The sequence below is a fragment of the Nicotiana tabacum genome, chromosome 3 (genome assembly GCF_000715075.1).
Source record: "Nicotiana tabacum cultivar K326 chromosome 3, ASM71507v2, whole genome shotgun sequence".
Classification (NCBI taxonomy): Eukaryota; Viridiplantae; Streptophyta; class Magnoliopsida; order Solanales; family Solanaceae; genus Nicotiana; species Nicotiana tabacum.
The window spans coordinates 64,871,821-64,892,362 of record NC_134082.1 but is presented as its reverse complement, the minus strand read 5'-3'; the positions used below and the strand labels follow the sequence as shown (position 1 = coordinate 64,892,362).

At 34.1% G+C, this 20,542-nt stretch overlaps 2 protein-coding genes across 11 annotated transcripts; both read left to right on the top strand.

The window, feature by feature from the left end:
* Positions 1 to 1,444: 1,444 nt before the first annotated feature.
* LOC107819916 (thioredoxin domain-containing protein PLP3B) lies at positions 1,445 to 5,749 on the top strand. 10 transcript variants are annotated; one of them, XR_012707598.1, is made up of 11 exons: positions 1,445 to 1,600; positions 1,911 to 2,004; positions 2,097 to 2,225; positions 3,325 to 3,399; positions 3,488 to 3,535; positions 3,632 to 3,774; positions 4,306 to 4,378; positions 4,621 to 4,682; positions 4,782 to 5,106; positions 5,204 to 5,301; positions 5,369 to 5,749. XR_012707598.1 is itself a non-coding variant. In XM_016646098.2 (10 exons), the coding sequence occupies exons 3-10, from the start codon at positions 2,142 to 2,144 to the stop codon at positions 5,467 to 5,469; spliced, it is 684 nt and encodes a 227-aa protein (XP_016501584.1). In that variant the 5' UTR covers positions 1,446 to 1,600; positions 1,911 to 2,004; positions 2,097 to 2,141; the 3' UTR covers positions 5,470 to 5,749. The 10 variants fall into 10 exon arrangements, 8 of the variants coding, with proteins under 8 accessions (XP_016501584.1, XP_016501585.1, XP_016501590.1 ...); XR_001655812.2 differs by having other exon boundaries at positions 4,782 to 5,301; XM_016646098.2 differs by lacking the exon at positions 4,782 to 5,106 and having other exon boundaries at positions 1,446 to 1,600.
* Positions 5,750 to 5,886: 137 nt separating this feature from the next.
* LOC107819918 (bZIP transcription factor 44-like) lies at positions 5,887 to 8,102 on the top strand. The gene has a single exon (XM_016646108.2). It carries the CDS (start codon positions 7,243 to 7,245, stop codon positions 7,756 to 7,758), a length of 516 nt encoding a protein of 171 aa, XP_016501594.1. The 5' UTR covers positions 5,887 to 7,242; the 3' UTR covers positions 7,759 to 8,102.
* Positions 8,103 to 20,542: the final 12,440 nt, after the last annotated feature.

Here is a 20,542-nt window from a genome sequence, read left to right as displayed (position 1 = left end):
TTCTAAAATAAGTTGTAAAACCAAAATTAAATTAAAAATATTAATTAAACCTAAATAATAATTGACACACAAGATTAAATATTAATTAAAAAACAAAATCACACAATTGGACAATAAAACGACAAAAATGCAACAAATACATATTTTGTGATTTTCTTTCTTTTAAAAACAAAACATGGTTCAGTTAATTCCTAAGTGCACAATTAAATCCTAAATGTGCATGCATCATATATTTTTGTATTTTTAATTAATTAAAACAAGATAAACATTCACAGACAAAAATACAAACAATTATCCAAAGATGCCACGCAAATTCTTAAAATTGTACCTAAAGGACATTTGTTTTATTTTTATTTTTTTGATTTCTTTTGGAGTAGTTTCCGTGAAGCAAAAATCACGTGCTCACACACACCCCTACCAAAAAATGCTCGTTTTTAACAAATATATGGACCAAAATTGGCCAGCAATAGGAGTGTTCATGGTTCGGTTTGGATCGGTTTTTCTCTAAAAAAAACCAAACCAAGTAAGTCGGTTTTCCAAATATTAGAACCAAACCAAGTCAATTAAGTCGGTTTTTTCTCGATTCGGTTTATGTCAATTTTTTGGTTTTTTCGGTTATTTATCGGTTTTTTTCTTAAATATAAGACATACACTACCAAACACATATTTCGGCGACCACATTTTTAACGTAACACTATCAAATCAATTGCCCTTTGAGAAATCTATTATTTACCAAGATATATTGATGATAATTGAATCAAATAGTGATGAATAATTTAAGGACTCAATTAAAAATATATTATTTTTAACATGAAATAGATTCTTACACTTAACAAAAGAAAACTACCAATCAAACTAGAATGTAAAGGTAAAGAACTTTACTAAAAATGCAAACGATTAATATTTACTATAAAATTTTTGAAACTTTGTATAAAAGTATACATATATATAGGTGTAATTCTAAATTTAAAATAGCTACTCCTATATTCGGTTTGGTTCGTTTTTTTTTATTAAAACCAAAACCAAACCAAATTTGATCGGTTTTTAAATTTCAAAACCAAAACCAAACCAAACCAAAAAATATCAGTTTTTTTGGTCGGCTTGGTTTGGTTTGGTTTTTCGGGTTTTTATGAACATCCCTAGCCTGCAATATATTTAAGGACCATTGGAACCTAACCCCAAAGATAAGGCACCATATTTTGTCCTTTTTTCTCTTTATCAATTAAAAAGATGTGTTAAAATTTAAACGAAAAATATCCAAAAATATCCTCGAACTATTAAAAATAACTCAGTTATATCCTCTGTTTGTTTTTGGTGCTTAAAATATCCTTGTCGTTACTTTTTGGGACCATAATTGCCTCAAAACTAACAGATGGCCACATGTATATCCTACGTGTAATAAAATACTTGACAACTCACTAACCCATATAATTTACCCATTAACCTAAATGGTAACCCGCGACCCGATCTTCTAATTAAAGGGGTAAAATGATTTTACGCCTCCTTTCTCACTTACCCTTGTAAAGGTGTCTTAGAGAGGCGATTTCAGAGGAATAACAAGATAAATTGAAGATTATTTACCATTATCTGAAGCTATTAGGTAAGCCTTCATCTTAGTTAAGCTTTTCAACGATTATTAGCTGGTTTAGGTCATGGGTTATTTGTGACTAGGGTTTACGATTTTGGGGTAATTTCAAATTTTTATTTTACGTAATAGTAATGTACTGTTATTTGGATGAAAAATACTACTGTTTTTTTGTTTAAGGTGTCATTTTCGAGCATAGGGATCAGTCACGATTCTGTGAATTTTTTTAAGGTTCTGTGTTGTATTTGGGATGATTATTCTGAAGCTTCTTGGATGATATTTATGTGTGGGTCTTCTAGCCACTCTGTTTTTCCATGTTGCTCAGGGTATGTTTTCTTGTGCCATCTGTTAGTTCTGAGGCATTTATGGTCCCAAAAAGTTACGGCAAGGATATTTTTAGCACCAAAAGCAAACGGAGGGTATAATTGAGCTATTTCCGATGGTTCGATCCACAGATTCTCTGTTTTAAATTCGCATTTTAATCTTCTTTGATTGTATTCTTTGGATTTAGGTTACAGTAAATTTATCTTACTAAAAGTGAAAAAAAGGAGAGGAGATGGATCCGGATTCAGTGAAATCAACTCTCTCTAATTTAGCATTTGGAAATGTAATGGCTGCTGCTGCTCGTGATTACCAGAAGGTATTTATACTTTTTTTTCTTCTGATTTTAATCTCTCTTATTTTATTAATTTGGTCAATTAAATGAACTTGATTAGAGTAAAGTTTGCGTTTTTATATGCAGAAATAAAGTAAAGTTTGGATATCTGTGTCCAAATTGAGCGGAAGTGTTATTAAGGTTCATATAGCAAATCTCTACTGGTTTGGGATTGAGGTGTGGTTTTTCTTGTTGTAAAATTTGGATTTTTATGTATTCATATAAGACAGGTGTAACTCTATGTATATAGATAAAATGAATTCTTAAAATTCTATACTAGAATTCTATCCAAATGTTTGTAATGGAGCTTTAAATAGTTTTAATGACCACGAAGCCACAATCTGCATGCACCATTTCTCCTTGAGACTTGGATAATTGCTTTTCAACAAATTAATCAAAGAGGGTGCATTTATCAAGAAAGAAAATTATAGAGGGTTCACCTACTGTCTTTTCAAAATCAGTAGAGTTTACATACTTTTTCCTACAACTAGTAAGGATTGGTATGAAACTCTTGGTAATTGTGGCATGTTAATGCGAAGTATACTTTTCTGGTCCCTCAAGCTTATCTAATGGATTAATTATATTAAAATGACACTAAGAAAGCGCAAAAACAGTATTTACATCAGTAGCCAAGCAACTCAGAGCTGTAAGCTGTGTCTCTATTGTGTGGCTAGATTAATGCTGCCTCCTCCGGTCTCAGGATAAAGATGTACCTCTATGGGAAATACTGAGAATTATTTACTATGTTTATCTGTTTATTTCAATATCTACACTCCAATTACTAACCATTTAAGACCACTATTTTGTTAAGAAGCTAAGATGGTTTGTGAATCATGTATAGATATGATGAGTAATGTTGGATGAAAATTTAGTTATACTCCAGTAGCTTAAGAAAAGACCAGTCAGTTACGGGGGTTTTCAACATTTCAAGGGAGTTTGATCTTTGATATTACTTGCTGTTCCTTTGGATGAACTTAATATTTGAGATTTTTAGTTAGATCATTGTAATATACCTCAAAACATCCAGCAGTTTTAGTTAGCAGGTATTAACTACTTATCATTTGAATCCAACTTCACCCTTTAGGAAGTGCTGGCTCAAGAGAAGGCACAAGCATCATCTTCTGTTAATCAAGACATAGATCTTGATGAACTGATGGATGTAAGTTTGCTATCCATCACTGTTTCTCCTTCTAGGCACATAATATAATTTGTATGTCTTGTTTATTTGCTCACTGTGCTTTTAACAGGACCCTGAGCTGGAAAAATTGCACGCAGATAGGATTGCGGCTCTCAAGGTCTGTTGTTTTGTCTTGCCTGCAGGTCAACACAGTTAGTTATATCTGGAGTGCCTGATCGTTAAACAATTGTTTTGTCTGGACTCTCTTCTACAGAAAGAAGCAGAGAAGCGACAAGCTTTAAAAAGGCAAGGGCATGGAGAATATAGAGAGATTAGTGAAGGAGATTTTTTGGGTGAAGTTACTGGTAGTGAGAAAGTGATTTGTCACTTCTACCATCGGGAGTTCTATCGCTGCAAGTAAGGACTTACTTCATGTTTCACAATTTACTGCCCTCCCCACATAAAAGAAAAAGACATAAGAGGAGGGTTCTTTCTGGAACCTGGATACCTGTTTCTGTTATTGTATGCTGCCTCTTGTGTTTGAGATAGAGAGGAAGGTGGGGAGTAATTCCCGAAGTTAGAATAATTCTGGTATATCTCATACTATAGATTTGTAGTTCGAGTTTTTTTTAAAGTCAGTAGTGCAAGAACTTTAGTCTGTAATCTGATGCAACAAGCTTGACATCCATAAAAGTGTTGCCTGAATTTGCATCTTGAAGGTTCTGTTTGTGACAGCCCACAGCTTAAACAAGGTTAACTGGTCATCCAAAATTTATTAGCCAGATTGTGACTATTCTCTTGCTTCTCTTCCTACTTCAATGCATCGATGCTCAGAGTAGAATAATCTAGCTATACATACTTGTGAAAGGGAAAACGAGTAGGAATCTAGCTTTGTATATATCCACATGCAGGCATACACAAACATAATGGTATTCATTGCTCTTTCAGGATCATGGATAAGCATTTGAAGTCTCTTGCACCAAGACACATTGATACAAAGTTCCTAAAGTTGGATGCTGAGGTTTATATATCTTGAGTTTTTGTATTCTTCCTCAGATTATGTACAGTAGGAAGAGTCCTGAAATTTTGTGAAATATCTGCACCCACCTACGCGTGGAAGATAACACAAGTAAAACCGAAAAAAGAAATTTCAATTATCAGTGAAGGAAGGAAAGAAAGACTGGCTCTATAACCTTTTGAGGACTGTTCATTGGATCTCATTTTCGTGCTATTTCTCATTGTGTCTCATATAACTTAATGCAGAATGCTCCTTTTTTCGTTACAAAGCTGGGAATTAAAACTCTACCATGTGTCATCTTCTTCAGGTTAGTGCCTCCTGGCCTATTTAGCCTTTAGGGTGGTACTCTGATTTGCACTGCTCTGTTCTTTCTCATATATTTATCCATGTTTGGGTGGTTCTACAGTTGTTTTCAAGGCAAAATTAAGAACTTAAAAATAGCACTTTCCTTCAAGCAAGAGGAATGCACCTGAATTCTCCTATCTTATTGGTCTCAAAATGTAGATCAAATGATCTGTCAAAACAGGCCGAATGCACGGAGGGAAGTAAAATATCAGTCTGTCATGTGGAATTAACTGTTTAGGGCAGGCTGGCTAGCAGTTAACATTTGAGTAGCGGGCTTAACTGTCTTAATTGTTTCAGGTCTTGGATTTGATTAGGCAAGGGAGGTGCCCTATTTTATTGTAAATTAGATGAGGGAGCTATCGTGATCTTCACAAACATAGTTTGAAGTTACGAACTTGTGGCCTCATCAAAACAGTGGATAAAGGGAAGGGTTACAGTTGTCATTTCCTTTTGTTCTACACCTAAAAGAATTTTGCTTTTCAGGAATGGAGTAGCTTCAGATAGGCTGGTTGGTTTTCAAGACTTGGGAGGAAAAGATGATTTCAGCACGCGGACTCTGGAGGGTCTTCTGTTAAAGAAAGGTAATGCTTTTTAATTGATGATTCCTATCCATAGCTTAATGCAGTCACTAAACCATCTTTGGTGCAGGAATCATCAAAGAGAACAAGGAAGAAGAAGATGATGATTCATATGGTGAAAGAAATAGGACAGTGAGATCGTCAATCAATCCAGATTCTGATTCAGACTGATGAGTGATTAGTGGTCACCAGTTTTGAATCAAATGACTATTCATCAGCTTTTTTTGTTGCTGGTTTATTTTGTTTTATTTTTTATTTTTTTTAATCCTTGGGATGCCTCGGAGTATCTACTACAAAGTCTTTGCTTTTCTTGAGATGAACCTGTTTGGCCAAGCTGGAGAAATCAGCTTATTTTGAGAAGTGTTTTTTTCAAAAGTGCTTTTGAAAAAAGTACTTTTGGAGAGAAGCAGTTTGTGTTTGGCTAATCAGTTTGAAAAACACTTTTGAGAAATAATTTGTGTTTGGCCAAGCTTTTTAGAAAGTGCTTTTAAGTGTCAAATTACGAATAAGGACATGAATAGATTTACTTAATAATTAATATTATAAGTAAATAAATAATATCAAAATTTTGTTATTACATGCAATAATTAAAAAAAAAATCATTTTATTTAAGTAAAATATGAAAATAAAATTTAAAAGTACTTAATTCTTTTAAGATAAGTTAAATATATTAAAATTCCTTCAACAAATATAAAAGCATTCACCCTTAAAGTTACTATATATTAGAAAGTTTTCCTAAAAATAAGAAGAAATATTTATAAATTAATATCCTAAGTATTAGGTTTAAGGGTTATTTTGGTATATACTATATTTTGTTAAGGGTATTTTAGGTAAGAAGAAAAGTCAAAACTGCTTCTGCTTTTGGAAAGAAGCTACTTTTTTCTGCTTTTCTGAAATTGCTTCTGCTTCTTCCCAAAAGCACTTTTTTTTCCCAAATAAGTTTGGCCAAACACCTCAAATTAGGAAACAAAAGTGCTTTTGGGAAAAAAAGCATTTTTTTCCCCTTGAAAAGCTTGGCCAAACAGGCTAGAAATGTACCAAAGATTGAATGAGTGGTGCCATTGTCAGTTGTAGTGGTTTAACATTTCTATCTGTTGCTTCTTATTCTTTCAAAAAAATGAAGTGTATTGCAAAGAGGTATGGATTCATTCCATTTTTCACAAGAGGCTCCGGAAAATATGTACATCAGAAATATTCACCGTATAACAGAACCTTCCAAATTGTAAAACTATTTAGCATAAGCGCATTATCCCTCTTTGAAGCTTTCATGTCATACCATAATCTTTTCTAAAGCTCTACGTAATCTGCTTTAATTTTTTTGGAATTTAATATTTGCTTTATTCCATTCATATTGAGCATTAATATCTCTATAAATGGATGTCCAGTGCTATCATCCAACTCTGCTCTCCTTCTTATTTTCCTTTTCTCCACTTCTTTCATATCTTTATATTCCTGCCGAAACTCTCTTCTTATAAAATTTGTTATGAATGAAATCTCTAATTAGCCTTAGTCTCTCTGCTGATGCATAGATGTGGTGCTTTGATTCTTGATGTTCGGGATTATGTCTCCAGTAATCAGTGAAGTTCTTCTGTCTGGTTTTACCATTAACTCAACTCTTCATCGTCGTACTCACTTAGTTCAATCCTTCTCAGTCGTCTTCCTCTACTGGTTCTACGTGTTTTCATGAAACAGAAAACCTCAGTTTCCTTCTTCTTACTCATTAAACTTCATTCAAGATCCCAGCCCCTTGACTACATTTCAGTTGTTATTTGCCTTTTGTAGCAGGGTTGCCTACCTTATTTTCCAGGTAACTAATTTCACGAACAATTACTTATAGTTGTCTTTTAAAAAGATATAATAATGGGGTAAAAATTCTTTTTATACAAATTAAACTCTAATTTGGGTACTATGATATTGTAATTGCAAGACCATTGGTAAGGAGTTATGGCTTCTTCTAGTGGAACATCTTCAAGGTCAGTAATCCAATTGAGGAACTATGGTTCCAAAAATGATGATCATCTCCAACAAGTAATAAATCAAAGGAAACGCAAAAGGTTGATATCCAACAGGGAATCAGCTAGAAGATCAAGAATGAGGAAACAGAAGTATTTGGATGACCTAATGGCTGAAATGAGTCAACTCAAGGAGGAAAACAACCAAATTGTGACTAACATAAACATGGTGGATCAGCTTTACTTGAATGTGAAAGCAGAGAATTCTGTTCTCAAAGCTCAAATGGCTGAGCTAAGCCATAGGCTGCAGTCTCTAAAGGAGATCATTGACTACAAGACTTCAGCAAATGCTGCAACGACAACTAAAGAAACTGAGGATTTATGGAACTATTATGGAGAAAACATGAATAATATTGATATTAATGGTGGAGATGATTCCTTGAATTTGCTCCATGTTAATCAGCTTACCATGGCTTCTAATGATGAACAGATCATTTGGTCGTTATAAAAACATTTAGAATGATAAATGGATTTCAAGAAAAAAAGAAAATGAGAGTTGATAATTGGTTGTCTTTTGTTATTACCGGGGGCGAACCTACATTGATGGTTGAGGGGTCATGGGACCTCGTTAGCCTCGGCAAGACCTCTATATTATATCATATATATATCTCTGCATACAACTGAGACCCCTTAAATATTTTTCGTGTGCCCCTAAACAAAAAGAGGCGACGGGAAAGGGTGGTTTTGTGGGGACGCTTAAGTAGTCGTGGGTTCTAAACCCATTTTCACCACTTTCTCCTGCTTTACTTTTTACTTTTATCTTTGTTTGAATTCAATTATAGTTTAGTTTTAATATATAATAGTCAACTTAATTTTATTGTTTTTCAAATCCCACCCTTAAAATTAAAAGCTTTAAATTGCAATTTATCGCGCTTCAGAAGTAGTTTAGTTTTAATATATAATAGTCAACTTACTTAAGTTTAATCTTTTTCAAATCACTCCCTTAAAATTAAAAACCTCAAATCCAATTTATCGTGCTCCAGAAGTAGAAAATGCAAATCTTTCTTCCACAACTTTCTTCAACAATCACTTTGATAAAGTAGCGGATATTCGTCAACTCTGACTCAGCAATGACAACTAATTAAGAATTTGAGGTTTTTCTTCAGTTTTTTTAACTATTAGCACACTCTTAATTTTGATTTGTTTAGTAAGTTTTTTTTATAATTTTTGAAGTTTGAACACCCTTTTGATCATAGACCCCCTTTTTAACGGTGCCCCCGTCGTGCTCAAATCCTGGGTCCACCTCTAGTTATTACTATTAAGATAATACAAGTTCCATTATTATGTGAGTAAATTAAATCACTGCAATTCTCTTATCGAGTAAGTTAATGACTCTTTTGGGATGTCGGTCTATTTTATCTTCATTAGACTTTTTATTGGGTGTTCAAGATTATTCTGAATTTATTAATTTATTTTGCTAAATAATTCACAGCTTTTATTTCCCTACTTGGTTTAGTTTACACAATCCTTCACTACAGTGGCCTTTGACAAATAGAAAATGTAATCGTTATGTACAATTGTTAAATATTTAGTTAGTGGAAATTTGGCGGTGAAAGTTTATTTAATTCAGCTAATAAAGGTCTCGAAGTGTAGGGCGTGCATAAATTGAAATATCAGGCTTGAATTATTGGCAAAATTGTCATTCATGTTATTATGAACCTCCACTGCTTTGTGCTTCCAGCTTACTAGTATATAATAGTGACAAGAAATTAGCAACTAAAAGAAGGAGCAATTTTTAATGTTGTGGCACTCGTTTTCCTTATAAGGGAGAGTGTATGCTTAAGAAATTTATTGGAGTAGATGATATCACTTAGAACGAGTATTATTATTATTATTATTATTATTATTATTATTATTATTATTATTATTATTATTATTATTATTATTATTATTATTATTATTATTATTATTATTATGTCATATTTTTAACCACAGTGGTATGCAGAATTCTTATTGTCCCTTTCCGATCCATTTGACATAGTTTAGTTTATAATTTATTACTTGAGATCGATTAATTAACCAGTCCAGATTCAACTCTTTATGATACTACTAGTCAATCAAGTATTCAACTTAATATTAATTAAAGGAGATTACTTCTCACCCATGAAGGGCCGGGAGGCAAAAGTAGATACGAAAAAAAAATTAAAAAAATAAATAAATATATATATAGAGAGAGAGAAAGAGAGAGAAAAACTTTGATAAGTATATAGGTACTCTGTTCGGTTAAGGAAACTGAAAAGTGGGTAAATTGCTAACCTGCTAAAGTTAGAGTGTAAATTTCATAAATGGTCATATAACTATGATTTTACCAAAGTCATATATTGATGCTTTTTTATATAAAAATCATAAAATTTTTACTAACTCACACAAAAATCATAATGACCGAAAAAACAACTTTCCGATAGTTTTTTGTTATTCTACGTTTTTTTTTAAATTTATTTTCAGTTTAATAAATAATAATTCAATTAAAATAGGTATGATTCGACTCGGTCCGACCCAAACTAAACCAAACCAATACGTATATACATAAATTACAATAATACTAAAAGTGAATCATTCCCCCAAAAATACACGAAACTTGTATTTTTTTTTTTGTTTTCCTTTTAAAAATTTTCATTCAAATTAATTGCATTATTGTTTCGGGAGCTCTCTCATTATCCATACATTTTTTTTTTCAGAATCTCATGGAAAAAACTCCAAAGAGCCAAATATTCTTCGTCCTATCAAAAAAGGTTTAAATGTACCCTTTGTTATATTTTGAGTCTATATACATACCTCTATCGTTATACTATTGGTTTAAATATACCCATTTTCTGTTAAGTTTGTTCAAAGTGGACATCCAATCCTACCTCACACTGACATTTGATGAGATGAATGTCACATGGCTTGCCACCTCAGCATTTCTAATCCATTTTAGCTCTCCCTTGTATTTTTTTCCACCACTTAAATTTTCTTCCTCTCCATCACTATTGCCACCATAAAAAATACGGCAAAGGGCTAAATATACCCCTCTACTTTCAAATATTGTTTAACTATACCCTCCGTTATACTATTGGGCTATCCATACCCCTACCGTCATACTTTGGAACAAAATTACCCCTATTGTCATACTTTGAAAGAAAAATACTCCTATTTTGGATGGAGTGCCACGTGGCAACACCATATCAAAACGACACATTTTTTTATTCGATCCGTTTTTAAAAAAACCCACAACACAACCCCTATTTTCATTTTTTTCCAGTTTTTTTTAAAAAAATTCAGTTTTTAAAAAACAAAAATATTTTGTAAATTTTTTTTTTTTCTATTTTTACAAATTTGTTTTTCCAGTTTTTACAAAACAAAATTCTTTTAAAAAACTGAAAAAATGAAAAAAAAAATATTACTCAAAAACGAAAATATTTTATTGAAATAATGTTTTCAGTTTTTAAAAAACAAAATATTTTGTTACAAACGAAAATGTTTTTTTCTGTTTTTACAAAAAAAAAATCTAGTTTATACAAATTTGTTTTTCAGTTTTTACAAAAATAAAATCTTTAAAAAAATGAAAAAAATGAAAAACAAACATTTTTCAAAATTTTTTTGTATAAACTGATTTTGTTTTTTGTAAAAATAGAAAAAAAATATCTTCATTTTTTAACAAAATATTTCATTTTTTAAAAATTGAAAACATTATTTTCAACAAAATGTTTTCGTTTTTGAATTTTTATTTTTTATTTTTTCAGTTTTTTAAAAGAATTTTGTTTTGGAAAAATTGGAAAAACAAATTTGTAAAAACAGGAAAAAAAATTTGTTTTTAACAAAATATTTTCGTTTTTTAAAAACTGAAATTTTAAATAAAAAAAACTGGAAAAAATGAAAATAGAGGTCGGTTTGTGGGGTTTTTTTAAAAACGGATCAAGTAAAAAAGAGAAATTGGTCGTTATAATCTGGTGTTGCCACGTGGCACTCTATCCAAAATAGGGGTATTTTTGTTTCAAAGTATGACAATAGGGGTATTTTTGTTCCAAAGTATGACGGTAGGGGTATGGATAACCCAATAGTATAACGAAGGGTACAAGTAAACAATATTTGAAAGTAGAGGGGTATATTTAGCCCTTTGCCGTAAAAAATATTGTATTTTAAATTTTAGTCTTTTATATATGGATTAGGGGCACTGAGGTGGCATGCCATGTGACATCCAGCTCATCAAATATCAATGCCACATAGGATTGGATGTCAACCTTGGACAAACTTAACAGGAGAAGGGTATATTTGAACCAATAATATTATAGCAGTGGTATATTTAGACTCAAAGTATAACAAATGATATATTTAAATATTTTCTCATAGTACATGGACCAAACTATACTTTAATTCTGTCAGATAGACAATATGTGGTGTGTGTGTATATGTATGTATGTATGGCTTTTCCAAGTAATTTCTTTCTTTGGAGTATTTCGCATGTGATTCTGATTAAAAAAAAAAAAAGAAATAAAAGGTATGAATAATCTGAGAGCTCTTGGATATAATGAAAATCTGAAGAATAAAAATGAAAATAAAAATAAAAGTATACTATATTTTGAGGGAATGATTCAATTTTATTATTATTTTTTAATTATATGAGTATTTGGTTGAGTTATTCCTATTTTAATCTGGTTATTATTTATTAGACTGAAAATAAAAATAATTGGAGTATGGATAAGAAATACTACAGCAAGTTATATTTTCCAGTCACTATAATTTTTATGTGACTTAGTGGAAGTTATAATTTTTACGTGAGAAAATATAGTTATGACTTAAGTGGGGAAAAAATCATATTTACACTATCATTTATGAAATTTACCATCTAAAGTCATGCAACATTCCGTCCATCTCTATGTTCCACAATTGAATATAAACAATTAGTACTACTATTGTGTAGCTAATGTAAACTTGTTGTTTTACATAATTTTATTCCAAATACCTGATTAAGCCTTTTTGCACAAGTCGAATAAATCAATGGATTTGGCTAAATTGAAAAAAATGCTCTATACAAACACGAATACTCAGTGCCTAGAAACAACAACGCAAATTCACCCAGAACCACCAGACATCTCACCAAAAATATTCACACACACACTGCAAAACAGTCCCCCACTCAACTTCAAGGAAAAGTTGCTTGCAAATGAAGAACAAATTGATTTGGAAATGGATCCCATTGACGATGGACAAATGCAAGATTCAAGTACTGCAACTACTACCCAACCACAGGAGAAGTCATCTTCATACGTTGGTGGAATCAAAGCAATTACACTCACAGACCAAGAAAAAGAAAGACTTCACTATCCATGGAAATTCTACTTGATTATTAAACTCTTTGGAAAAAGAATAGTTCACCATTACTTAAAAGCAAAAATACAAGAGTTGTGGAAACCTACGGAACAATTCCCTCTAATAGATCTGGGCTATGATTATTACATTGTTAACTTCACACAAGAAAAAAACATGCGGAATGTACTACAAATAGGCCATGGTTCGTTAATGGACACTTCCTGTCGATTAAGCGTTGGGAACCAAATTTTGTGGCTCCAGATGCCCAGCAAACTGTCTCTGCGGTTTGGGTACGATTGCCACAACTCCCCACGGAGTTCTATGATGAATCCTTACTGAGGAAAATTGGGAATTCTATCGGATCACTGCTAAAAATTGATGGTTGTACGGGTGCCACTCTTAGAGGATGGTATGCTAGGTTGTGCATCCAAGTTCCATTAGAGGAACCAGTCACTACACAAATCCTTATTGGCTCACATTTGCTGCAAATAATATATGAATGGGAGGGTTTTTTATGCAAACTATATGGAAGTTTGGGCCATAGAAGATCAATATGCCCGTATCAGGAAATCAAAGGCCATGATCAAAACAAATTGACAAAGGATGGGACCAACAACCAGCATATCATAAATCATGTACAAGAGGAAAAGTGGCAGACGATACTCTTTGGAAGGAAAAAGAGGCACAACAATAGGGTAAAGGCAAAAATGGAACAAGCCATGACTGCTACCCACCAAGAATATCCAAGTCCTAGGTATAAACGTTAAGATTTATGCAGCAGACTCAGATAAGTACCTCTCCTCTCAAAAGCTTTCATTCAAGGTTAAAAATAATGATTCTCATACCAACTCATCCCAATCAATTACACAGCAACCTGGGAAAATAGACATAAACTACCAAGACACCTTGAATAAAACCCCTCCTAATAACTGCATCAAAAAAGGTATCGTTGACAACATGAGCATAATGCAAGAAAGCTCCTTTAAAGAGAAGATCACTCTTGCCAACAAATTTAATACACTCCACTCTCCTGATGAAGAAGATGAAGAGCCAAATCAATTGTTTAACGCAACCTTTCTGCACTCTCCATCTTCTTCGATACAAACAAGGCAGACTTCTCAATCAAATGGGACACGTGTCACAAACGTGCGTAAACCTATTACACCTAATGAAAACGAATTTCTTTTAAGTCCCTCAGAACCTTCTAATAACCTATTAGGTAGGCCCCAAGTTGCAAAAAAATAACCTAATCAAAATCCTCAGAAATCCTCACCAATATACGCGGCTATGACGGATGGACAAATGGCCATGCAGATTGATACACTAGCCCCTAATAAACACTACTCCACACAAGAATCAACCAATCCATTCTCTAATAAATCTCACGACAGAAATTTTCAATCATCACTCTCCTATCCTCACCCTATTCATGAGGCTCCATTAATGCCCTCTCCAATATCCCAACATGACAATTCCCATCCTTCCTATATTAACAAGAAATCCAACTCTCTACCACTTCAAGCCTTCAACGAATCCAATGGACAACCTTCCTCCCATGCCCCCTCACATAGCTCATCACCAACTAGTGTATGTAGCACATCCTCCCAACCCTGCACAACATCCACGGTCATGGATCGAACAAGGACTGCAGGGTCAAGCAGTCTTCTTCACCATGAATATAGAGGACGTGGAGGTACTGATAGTGCTAGAATCCAACCTTTCTGGCCCATATGATATCGGAAGGCATGAGGTTGTCCCTAGAAAACTACTTAAACCACATGTGGATGGCCAACGTGCTAGATCCCCTAGCCTCAGCCCTAGCACCTGCACTTTATCACAACATGCACCACCATTGGAACCTCCCCCCACACTTCAATTCCCCTCTCAACATGAACATTCCACAGAATCTCCCATTCTTCTCCCCACTAGAGATGATTATTGGCAATCCACTAATCTTTCCTTGGCAACCCCAGCAAGCCCAGGACTACCCCTCAATCAAAACCAAATGGATATCCCACCACCCCAAGAACAAGAAAAAATAGAGACGGAGGAACGATCATGGACCTTCCACTGCCCACAAGCTCGTTCACTGAAATATCAAACCTCAAAGAAGCAACCTTTATGCTATTCCCGGAGAGAGGGGACAAAAAATTCATCTACAATTGCCCAGTGGCACTCATGAAGTGCTCGTTCGATATACGACCACCAGTGAACAGAGTTGCCGCAAAATATGCGGTATTGCTAACCCCAACTTTGAGGGGAATCCAATTCTCAATGCAAGAGAACCAAGTCTCAATGAATCCCCACAATCAAACGATCCTCATGAATAAACCTACGAGCTTTATTGTTTGGAACACAAGGGGGGAAAACAATGAGACTTTCAGGAGGAATTTTAGGGACCTCATCTATATCCACACCCCATGCATGGTCGCCCTGTTGGAAACAAAGATGGAAGATCATGCAACCCTTAGAGACGATTTCCACTTTGATGACATTATGGAGGTCCCTGCTCAAGGAAGAGCAGGAGGAATTGTTCTCCTTTGGGTCACCAGCATGGTGACTGTTACTTGGCTTAGACAGTCTACTCAAAAACTTCATGCCATGATTCAGGTATACCCAAATCACCCCCTTGGCTATTTAGTACCATATATGCTATTACAAAAGCTGTAAATCGTAGAAAACTTTAGGAAAATCTGGAAAATATATCGACTAGCTATAATGGCCCTTGGATGGTCGCGGGGGATTTTAATGATATCCTTAGACAAGTAGAAAAGTTTGGAGGCAGAAGGATCAATAGGTCACGTTCCACTAGATTTTGGTCTTGCGTTAATTTTTGTAAGTTAATCAATTTAGGTTTTAAAGGAAGTCGTTATACTTGGTCTAACCATTGTAGGAATAATAACGGTTTAATTCTTGAAAGATTAAACCGTTGTTTTGCCAATGAAGAATGGCTTGTCAACTATCCTAATGTGTCAATCACTCATCTACCAAAAACCTATTCTGACCATAATCCCCTTCTTATTAATACTAATAATGTCTTTAGACAATCTCCTAATACCATTACAAAGCCTTTCCGTTTAGAAACTTACTGTGCTCCCACCCTGAATTTGAGAATATAGTTAAAAAGAGTTGGCAACATAGGGAATTTGTTGAGGCAACTGAATTCTTTACACATAACATTACCTCCTGGAATAGAGAAACACTTGGTAACATCTTCTATAGGAAAAACAAAATTTTGGCTAGATTAAATGGTATTCAACATTCACAAGCTTACACCACTAGTACTTTTCTCCAATCCCTTGAAAAAACCCTTACCGCTGAATACAATAACATTCTTCGATTGGAAGAGGATTTCTGAAAAATTAAGTCTAGAATTAATTGGTTGAACAATGGTGATGCTAACACTAGGTTCTACCACTTGTCCGTTGTCAATCGTAGGAGAAGGAATGAAGTCTATTTTTTTAAGGATGACCATGTTAATTGGAGTACTGACCATGACAGCCTTGTTAATCATACTAGTAATTATTTAAAAAACCTCTACACTACTAGTCACTCAAGTACTGACTGGAGTAATATGAAAATAACTCCTTCGAGTTTCTATAATATCGACCTCTCCCATTTGGATAAACCCTTAATAGACAATGAGGTCACCCAAGCTCTATTCTCTTTTAAACCATTTAAAGCTCCGGGACCCAATAGTCTGCACCCTTTCTTTTTTCAGAAATACTGGAATATAGTCGGGAATTCCATAATAAATCTTTGTAGACATGTCTTTAATACCCAGAATTGCCTACCTCTATAAACAATACATATCTTTGTCTTATCCCTAAATTCCACAATGCAAACGACCTCAAGAATTTTCGACCAATTGGCCTTTGCAATACCGTCTATAAAATAATTACAAAATTATTGCAAACAGCATCAAGTTTTACTTGTCTGACCTTATTGGACCATGCCAAACTAGCTTCCTCAAAGGATGTAGGGATTGTGATAACGCTATCCTCGTCCAGGAAGTCATGAACCATATTAATAAAACAAGAGGGACTGAGGGCAAGTGTATTATTAAAATAGACCTTGAAAAAGCTTTTAACCGTATTGAATGGTCTTTTGTCTACCGCACTCTTCAGTTTTTTAAATTCCCCCCAAAAATCTCCAAGCTCATTTTAAACTGCATTACTACAAGCAACATTGCTATCCTGGTCAATGGTATCAAAACCAACTATTTTTCTCCCTCCCGGGTTATACGTCAAGGCAATCCCATATCTCCGTACATTTTTATTCTATGCATGAAGCTTCTATCCACCTGTATTAACCATCAAGTTGACCTTTAGCTCTGGGATCCCATCACCCTTAACAAAAATGGACCTCAACTCTCACATCTGTTCTTTGCAGATGATCTTACCCTTATGGCTAAAGCTAACAAAAAATTAATTCAATCAATCCACAAAAGCCTAAGTCTTTTTTGCACCTTATCAGGGCAAAAAATTAACCCTACCAAATCTAGGGTTATTTTTTCAAAGGGATGCCAAGAAACTCCTCGTGAATTAATTCAAAGTCTTTTAAAAATAAAATCTACCTATACTTTTGGTAAATATCTTGGTTTTCCATCCTGAATAATAAACCTAAACCCCATAATTTCCAATACATTATTGATAATATGAAAAGCAAGCTCGCTAACTGGAAACTTAATTTCCTAACTCCAGCAGGGCGACTCACTCTCATCAAATCCACTCTCAACACCATCCCAACATATGTCATGCAATACTTCCTTCTTCCTAAAAAAACTTGTCACAATATTGATAAAATCCAGAGGAACTTCCTATGGGGCACTACTCCTCAAAAGAAGAAGATTCACTATATCAACTGCGACAATGTCACCCTATCAAAGGACCAAGGTGGTTTAGGCATTCAAAAAGCCCATGATAAAAACATGACTTTACTAACAAGTCTGGCTTGAAGACTCTTCTCTCAACCTATCTCCCTTTGGACACAAACCCTAATTAAAAAACACTGTCCAAAAAGCACTTCCTCTTCCTATTCCTTTGTTTGGAAAAATATTGTAAAGGGTGGTACTATATGCTCTAAAGCTGTAGCATGGGATCCAGGGTCAGGAACTAACATCGATTTATGGAACTCTAGATGGATTCCTCATTCACCACCTCTCCATTCAATTATTCAAGGTCCCTTAACCCAAAAGGACCAAAGACTTAATTTACACAACATTTGGGATGACCTCCAGTAGGATTGCTCAAGAATTTCTATGGAAATCCCACAAGAGTTTCTCAATCAAACTAAGACAATTTACTTGAGACGGGATAAGGTTGATACCCCCCTACTGGTCGTTAAATACAAATGGCATTTTTTCCACAAAGTCAGTTAATAACCTAATTCATCCATCGCCTGACCATAAGTATGGTTTTAACTGGATATGGACTCTAAATAGATTGCCAAAGATCCAATTCTTTCTATGGCTTTGCCCCCATAATAAGCTGCCAACAAATAGCTATCTACATCATATAGGTGTCAATGTAACCTCTAATAGTACCATTTGCAAGCATCCCTCAGAATCCATCCACCATGTTTTTCTTGAGTGCCTTACTGCACGAAAATTCTGGTTGGACCTTGGATTAAATATCATTGCCCTCCTCTACCACTATACTCACTGGCTTCACTTAATTAAGGACATGCATATTTCCATCCTTAACTATCCTCTATCCTGGGACTTTTTCTTTCCTTTTGCCCTGTGGCACATTTGGACAAACAGGAACCATAATGTCTTTAATGAAACTAACATGTTGGTTGATATTAAAACTATGTGCATGCGGGCTATGGAGTACATGTTCTGTACAGGGACTTCCACATCTTCCATCCCTACAAAAGACATCCATGTCAGGTGGTTCCCTCCACCTCCAGGATCCTTTAAGCTTAACACGGATGGCTCCTTCTATGCTAAAGACAAGACTGGTGGTATTGGAGGGGTTATAAGAAATGCAAATGGGGAATGGGTCATAGGATTCTCTAAAAAGGTTTGTGCACTCAACCACACTCATGTCGAGTTGAGTGCCTTATAGCATGGGTTACATCTAGTAATAGACCACCAACTAACTCCGGTGGAAATTGAGACAGACTCTATCGAGGTAATTGAACTATTAAATGAAACAATCCCTATTTTTAACAATTTAATTAACTCTTACAGGTCTCACTTGAAGAGGTTGGGGAATCCAGTCATCCGGCATAGTTTCAGGGAGAGAAACAAAGCAGCGCATGCTTTGGCAAATGAAGGGTATAAGAAGCAATCAAGTGATAATATATATATTTTAAACTATCCGTCGACGTCTGTATTTTCAACCTTACAATCAGACAAAAAAGGCGTGTTGTCCACTAGAAGAATCCTCATATCTATGTCTACTAAGTTTGCTAGTTTTGGAAACCTATGTGTACTATCTACTCAAAGCAACTGTAATGAGACATCCATTGTCCATGACTTAATATATATGAATATTTCCCTTTGTTACCAAAAAAAAAAAAGAACAAATCAATGGATTTTATTCTGCCTTTTACAAGAGGCCAAAGGCCAAAACAATTAATTTGCTTTATGGAAGGGTGAATTTAGTTGCATTATACTTGAAAAGTTAGCTCATCAAAGACTATCCACAAGCCATATATAGCTTTATCCACTCCCAGATTATTGATTGGTCGAATTTATGTTAACTCCTCTTCCTTGCCTCTTTTTTTTTTTTTTTTTTTTATCTTTGGGAACCACCCAGCTTCTAAAATCGAATGGACTTTATTAAACAAAATACTCCCTCTGTTTCGGTTTGTGTTAACCTATTTCTTTTTTGGTTCGTTCTAAAAAGAATGAGCCATTTTTAAATTTGGTAACAATTTAGCTTAAAGTTACAACTTTATCCTTAATGAGAAGCTTTTATAACCACATAAATACTCTAGGCCCCATTTGGACTTGTTTAGGACCACAAATTCCAAAAGTCTTTATTTTTTTCTTAAACTCCGTGCCTAATCAAACAGGTTCACATAAATTAGAACGAAGGGAGTAAAAATTGTACAGGTTATGCCTGTAAGAGTCATCAAATACAGTGTCAATGCTTGTTTTCTTTCTTCTAGAATCTATTGGGCTAGAGGCCTACACGGGCCAACAAATATAGTAATTCTTCTATTAGAATTAGAAATATGAAAAAGGGATCGGAGTTGATTCTGCAAGCCACTTGATCTTTACCGGGTGATTTGCACAAATAGGATCATTTAGTACCACCATTTAAATTTTAGTCCCGTGCTTTTTTTTGTTGGGAAAATTAACCCCCGCGCTAGAATTTAGAAGCAAGCTCCTGGCGGTTGTCAGAAGTTTAACAAGTTATGGTGATTGTCATGAATATTATTGGCCAAATCATGGTGATCACGATATTTCATAATATGATGTGTACAAATATGGTGATTATCATGATTTTTCCATAAATACCTAATGGATCGCCAGAATTTTTCAGCATTTGTGGCTCAAAATCCTAATATATCGTTAAAATTTCTTATCAAAATTCTAATCATTACTATAACATGCTGGGTAAATATTCAATTGATCTAAATTAACTCCAAATGACTTTAATTTTGATATACAATTTTCTAATACAAATCCAGACAATCTTCAATAGTTAGATTCATCCTAAACCTCAAAATCAATACTCACTTTGTCTTCTACAATATTTATTTTTGTATTCCAATAAAATTCAACAATGATGTTTTTTTTAAGTTCTCCAACCAAACCAATTCAGATCATTGAGGCTAGATAATATAACCTAAATGGAATATAATTACGACCACATATTTTTTTGGAGAACCTATAATTTTTTTTTTAATGTTTAGTTATGTGCTCATAATTTGTTGGAAGAAGATGAAGGAAAAGGGGAAAGGAGAAGAAGATGGAGGAGGAAGTA